At 44.5% G+C, this 6237-nt stretch overlaps 1 protein-coding gene across 1 annotated transcript; it reads left to right on the top strand.

The window, feature by feature from the left end:
* The first annotated feature begins 439 nt into the window (after positions 1-439).
* anxa1a (annexin A1a) lies at positions 440-5120 on the top strand. Its single transcript, XM_070964911.1, has 12 exons — positions 440-626; positions 1213-1292; positions 2066-2156; positions 2372-2466; positions 2560-2673; positions 2922-3012; positions 3195-3274; positions 3839-3983; positions 4077-4172; positions 4265-4323; positions 4404-4526; positions 4615-5120. The coding sequence occupies exons 2-12, from the start codon at positions 1233-1235 to the stop codon at positions 4672-4674; spliced, it is 1014 nt and encodes a 337-aa protein (XP_070821012.1). The 5' UTR covers positions 440-626; positions 1213-1232; the 3' UTR covers positions 4675-5120.
* Positions 5121-6237: the final 1117 nt, after the last annotated feature.

Genomic DNA, 6237 nt, shown 5'->3' with positions numbered 1-6237 from the left:
CCTGTGTCCACAGCAGGCACTAAACACCACACAAACAAAGAGTTGCTAAGACATGTACGGCTCACTTACACTGAGCCTCCACAGGCCACAGACACTGACAGAGCAGCACTTATGCTAGTGTGCTTAAAGTGCTCAATTAGCAAAATCATCCTAGATAATAATAAACATAGAACATCAAGCTGTATAATAAAGAGAAATTAATGTGGAGGAATATATTTGGAATATTCCATTGAAACCTCATAAGCGCAAAAGTACAAATAATCAATAGAAACTTCTCCCTAAATCCCAGATTTATTCTTGGCATTACTGATTTTCCATGAGATTCTCTTTATTATGAGAGATTGCGACCAAAAACTTGATCAACATGTGTTTTCAAGTAAGCAGCGCGACTGTTTGCAGTCTGCTGGAGGAGCTGTTCCTCCTTTTTACGCACGGCGTTGCGTTTTGGACGCTGCGCTGCGCTGCGCGGAGGCAGGCAGCGGTGCAGTCCAATGGCAGCTGCGGAGGGAGTATGGGCTGGACGCGTTACTAGGTGGGGTTTCTCCACAGTATAAATATACTCTCTGCGTCTCTACAACGCCCCTGCAACCTCAGTGAGACGAACTTCTTCCCTCTAAGACCACACGGTAAGTCATTTTCCTTCGCGAGAAATCTCCAATCTGCTCTCCAGCCTTTACTTTTACGAGTCTGTTGAAGTTTGGAACAAGTTGTGATGCCTTGAAGTCCCCTCGTAGGTGTTGATGTAATCTCAGAGGGTGTGGTTGGAGAAACAGCAGCGACAATTTGTGGATTTACACGCTTTAAACAAGTAAAGTGTTTGATTACGAATCAAACACGAACATTAAGTGAGACCTGATGTACTTCAGCTGACAGAGGACTTTATGAAGAGCTGGGCGTGGGTGTGGCCATGTGTCTCCACATGCAGACCATTATGGAAAGCCACATAACATAAAGCTACAGTAAATATGCAGAGGCCTGTGCTCCTCTGGAGTGGATGAAGGGAAGTCAAACATGTTTTCAGTCCTTCTTTCTTTGCTAACAAGTTGAGCAGATAAGAACTCTGCAGGGACAGCAGAATCAATGAAAGAGTGATCAGTTCTTCTTTGTGCTCTGTGGACTTTTTATCCCAAGATCCTGCAGTCTGTTTCACATCAGACTTAAAGACTAAACTTAACCTGAGGTAATCAGATGATCTTCTCTCCTCCCCTACAGGCGGACTCCAGACTCCCACCATGTCTTTCATAAATGCCTTCTTGCAGCAGACGGTCTATCTGGGCATGCCCGATGAATCAGTACGTAACTCTACGCTTCTGTTCCAGTTGCTAAGGCCAACCAGTCTGTTTTTTCCTTTTTTTCCCCCTCATCCTGTGGTATGCTCGGGTGGAAAAATTTATCAGGCAGAGCCGAGAGCACGGCAAAGAGAGAAGTGTGGAGGATAGAGAGGGAGGAGAATGAATGGAGTTTAAAGGAGGAGGGACGAAAGGAAAAAGGAGTGCAGCATGAGAAGTGCATTAAAGTGAAAGGGAGCCTGCGCTGTAAAGATTATATGCAATGACAAAGATGACCACACTCAGTCTTGTGAGCGGGTGACTCAGAGGAGCAGGAATGTACGCCCCTCCCTTTATAAACTCCTCAAACAGAACAAAATGCTGCTTCTGCTTTCCCTGGTCTCTTAAAAAATGAACTGAGGGAAAGTTGCATAACGTTATCCTGCATGATTTCAGCCTGTGCCCTCCCACTCTCCTGTTATCTTTGAGTTCAGTGGAACGGGGGTGTGTACAGGCATTCTGATTCCATCATGGTGTTTGTGGGCATGGGGTGCAGGGGCAGAGGCTGGAAGGGCAGGTCCCGAAGGGGACATTAAGTCTGTCACAACTACTTTTTGTCTTTTGGATGTGATAAACTAGGGGTTAGAGCTAGTGGTAAGAAGAGCGAGAGTTTTTTAAAGAGCACTTTTGCCCCTCAGGTATTTAAAAAATGTTCTTTAGCAGCCCACCGTATGCACACCACCAAGCAGAACTCAAGTATTTACCAAACACACAATAATCTGCATTGTGTCTCTCAGGTCATGCAGAGGGAGGGGACGGTGACTGCAGCGCCCAATTTCAGTCCCAGCGGGGATGCAGCGGTCTTGGACAAAGCCATCAAAGTGAAAGGTGAACTAAAAATGCTCTCATGGAAACTTTGGAGCGTGTGTGAACATGTCTTGGTTTTGCAATGTGTCTGTTAGACTGTGACATGCTGGCCTTTGTTGTTAGAGCTTTAACGCCCTCTGCTGGCCAGCGTACGCCATTACTACTAAGAGTGTGTGGCAGAGAGTCTCATTCACACTGCGCACAGATGCAGAATAATAGAAATGATTTCTGTGCAGGTGTGGACGAGAACACCATCATTGAAATCCTGGTGAAGAGGAGCAACGAGCAGAGGCAGCAGATCAAAGAGGCTTACCAGCAGGCCAGCGGCAAGGTGAGGAAAATCAAAGATGTTCATAGACGTCATTCCAGAGCGCACACACGCACGCAATCACATGCCCTCAAACACTATATTTGCTCTTCGTAGCCTCTGGAATCAGCACTGAAGAACGCTCTGAAGGGAGATCTGGAGGATGTGGTGCTGGCTCTGCTGAAAACACCGGCCCAGTACGATGCCCAGCAGCTGAAACTCGCTATGAAGGTACACACACATGCGTACAGTCTCAGGGAACGCTGATGTAAAAGTAGAAATGCTCTGAAAGCAAACGCGTTTGAGGCGAATGCTTTGGTCTCTCCATCATATGTTATTTTTGGCGTGTAATGACATCCACCCACTTCCACATATTCATGCATTGTTCTCTTAACGTGAGGCCAAAAGGTGTGTTTTGTTGAAGTTAGGCCAGTGACGGTAACTATATGAATCTATGTATCCGTGCTTCCCTTTCTCAGGGTCTGGGCACAGACGAGGACACCCTGATCGAGATTTTGGCTTCCAGAAACAACACAGAGATCCTGGATATAAAGAAAGCCTACAAGGGAGGTGCGTGCCAACACGTTTAAAGCAACAAGCCAGTGCTGGAAATAGAAGTGATGCACCATGTGACGGCTTCTGGGATGAGGGAAATGTTTAAACATTAAAAAAAGCACTTAATAAAACCTGATTTTCAAGTCTTTAACTTGATTCCACATCCTCAATGTTAATGCTGTGATTCCTTTGACAAGAGTACAAGAAGGACCTGGAGGAAGACATCAGGTCTGACACCAGTGGAGATTTCAGGGCTGCCCTCCTCGCGCTCTGCAAGGTACGTGTGTGTGTCTGCACTCTGCTTTTTGTCTCATAGTCAAGGATGACACATTGAGCACAGACGCTTATTCACAGCAGCAGGACGCATTAAGTTCTTAGGCAACAAAACCCTCCTTTCTGCAGCTTGCATCAGATGTCAACTTGCACACACACGCTAACACAGCGCGAGCTAACAACTGGGCCTTTTATGCCTTCATATCTGGGAAACATGCAAAGGCAATGCAGAGTACAAACTCGACACGCTGAACATCTGTTACGCTTTAAATTAAGTCAACAGCTGCATTTTAATAGAAGGAGGGGAAATACAAACTCTGATGAAAACAAGCTGCAGAGAAACAGCCTGACAGGTAAATTCATCTCATCTTCAACCTTTTTCTTCGTCTTTATTTTTCTTTTTATAGTTTGTTAATTGTCTTCTCGATCTGAAAGATCATTTATCAAGCAACATAATAAAAGCATGTATTTCATTTGCCTTAGTTTAGTTTTCATGCACAAAAGAACACAGAAACAGATGTAATTGAATTAGTAAGGCTGAAGCTTGCTCTGTTTGTCTTCATCACAGGCCGGCAGGACTGAAGGAGTCTGTGAGCAGCTGATTGACAGCGATGCCAGGGCCCTGTACGAGGCCGGGGAGGGGAGGAAGGGCAAAGACTGCTCCGCCTTCATTGACATCCTCACCACCAGGAGCGCCCCTCACCTCCGGAAAGGTTAGCCGGCTCGCCGTCCCGCTCAGTCAAATCGTTTTTTTCCCATTTGTTCCTGTCAGATCTGACTCTCCTCCACTTCTTCCTCTACTTCAGTGTTCGAGAGGTACTCAAAGTACAGCAAAGTGGACGTGGCTAAAGCCATCGACCTGGAGATGAAGGGCGACATTGAAAGTTGTCTCACAGCAGTAGGTAAAGGCTCAAACTTCGCCTCTGACCTTGTCACCTGAGCATGCGTCCAGTGGTTTATGCACAGATTTAAACTGTTTTCTGAATAACTGCAGTGAAGTGCGCTGGAAGCAGATCTGCGTTCTTCGCTGAGAAGCTCCACGCAGCCATGGAGGTACAGTATGTACAGTATGTGAAAAATACACGCAGGATCCCGCTGCTGCCTTCCCTGACCGACTCTTTTCTGCCCATCAGGGTAAAGGTACCAAAAAACCCATCCTGACCCGCATCATGGTGTCCCGCTCCGAAATCGACATGAAGCGGATCAAAGATGACTACAAGAAAAACTACGGAAAAACACTCTACCAGGATATTCTGGTGAGCAAACATCTGACCGCTGATTGGACCGTAAAGCCATCCGAGATGTCAGTGTCGCTCAGATTCTTTGTGCTTCTCTTTCCTCCAGGACGACACTAAAGGAGACTATGAGAAGATCCTGCTCGCTCTCTGCGGGGGTGAGAACTAATGGCGACTCGATGGGATCGAGACCCATACAGCTGAAGATCCGGCAGCAAGCCCAGCTGTGGACTCTCACCTATAATCTCTTGACACATAACGTGCCCGTTGCTCTCGTGGAGATCTGACGAGTCTTTTTTTAATGACCGTCAGGACGTTTAGAAGATATTAACAGCAGCGAGCAAAGATTAACATGGAATCAACACGGCTTCAGCAGACACAGTAAAGTTATCCCTCATCATACCGGCGCTCATATTTCAGCATAGATCTGACAGCAGTTTGCCAGCGGACCAACGCTCGCGGACAGATGGAGTCTTAGATTCTCATATCTGGTGCTCGAGGAGAATCCAAAGTTATTGATCAGAGAGCAGCTGCTAACAGCTGTATGCAGATCACCAGCAGCAGTACCCTTGAAGGAGCTTAGACATCTTGCAAATAAAGGCTTTTGTATAAAGGCTTATCTGAGTGCTCTTGGTTTCTTTGCACGTGCACATACGTGATATGATGACATGACACAGACATGAAACAACCAGGAATGTCGCCAAATATTTCGGTATTTAGATAGTAATATTTTGGCGCATAGTCCACTGTAAGGCCATAATTTTGAAATTACTATTAATTATCGTAACAGTGTGCAAACACTAGCAATGAATGGATGCACTAAATATATTTAGTCATGTACTAAACAAAGTACAAATTTGAGTTACTTTACTTGAGTATTTTCTTCACATGCCACTTTCTACTACTTCACTACATTTCAGAGGGAAATATTTTAGATATTACCATTTATGTGACAGTTTTAGTTACAAGCGACTTTAAAAAATAAGATTTTTGCACACAAAACATGAAGAACTTATAAAAATACAGTATGATGCTTTGTTATAAATTCAATAATCCCAAAATACACAGCTGATGCAGCACGATCATCAATGAAGTCATGCAAAAACATTTCATGGTTCCAGCTTCACATGTGACGGTTTGCCCGCTTTTCCCTTTCATTGTAATTCTAATTTATTTCAAATAAATTTGGGGTTTGGGCTGTAGTTTGGACAAGACAAGCTTTGTGAAGGTGTCACTTTGGGCTCTCAGTAATTGTGACAGCATTTCCCACAATTTTCAGAATTTTTGCAGTGGAAAACATAGTTCATAATGAGCTCCACCTCACTAACTACACCAGTCAAATTTTGCTTTAAATAAATGTAAAGTAGGCTCATAATGACATAATTTGCTGTATCATAGTATAACAGCCACAGGAGCCATTTCTATGCATTGAGTACTTTAATACTTTAGGTACATTTTCAAGATTATACTTAGGATTTATAGTATTACTGTGGTAAGGTTTTCAGGGCAGCGACAGTTATTGATATAGGCCTATTCTAGTGTGATTAGGGGACCTAAGGTTGCCAGGTTGGGTAATGAATATTTTCCTGTATTACATTGTATAACCGGAAATGTACTGATTAGTTCGATCCTAGATCGAAAGCAGGCCCTGTGGTTTTTACATCACAAACACTGAGACAGGAACCCCTTCTTGTTTTACCATCCGCAGAAGGAGGATTGCGTCCACAGAACC

The sequence above is a fragment of the Chaetodon trifascialis genome, chromosome 6 (genome assembly GCF_039877785.1).
Source record: "Chaetodon trifascialis isolate fChaTrf1 chromosome 6, fChaTrf1.hap1, whole genome shotgun sequence".
NCBI lineage: Eukaryota > Metazoa > Chordata > Actinopteri > Chaetodontiformes > Chaetodontidae > Chaetodon > Chaetodon trifascialis.
This window is presented reverse-complemented; position numbering and strand designations above follow the sequence as displayed.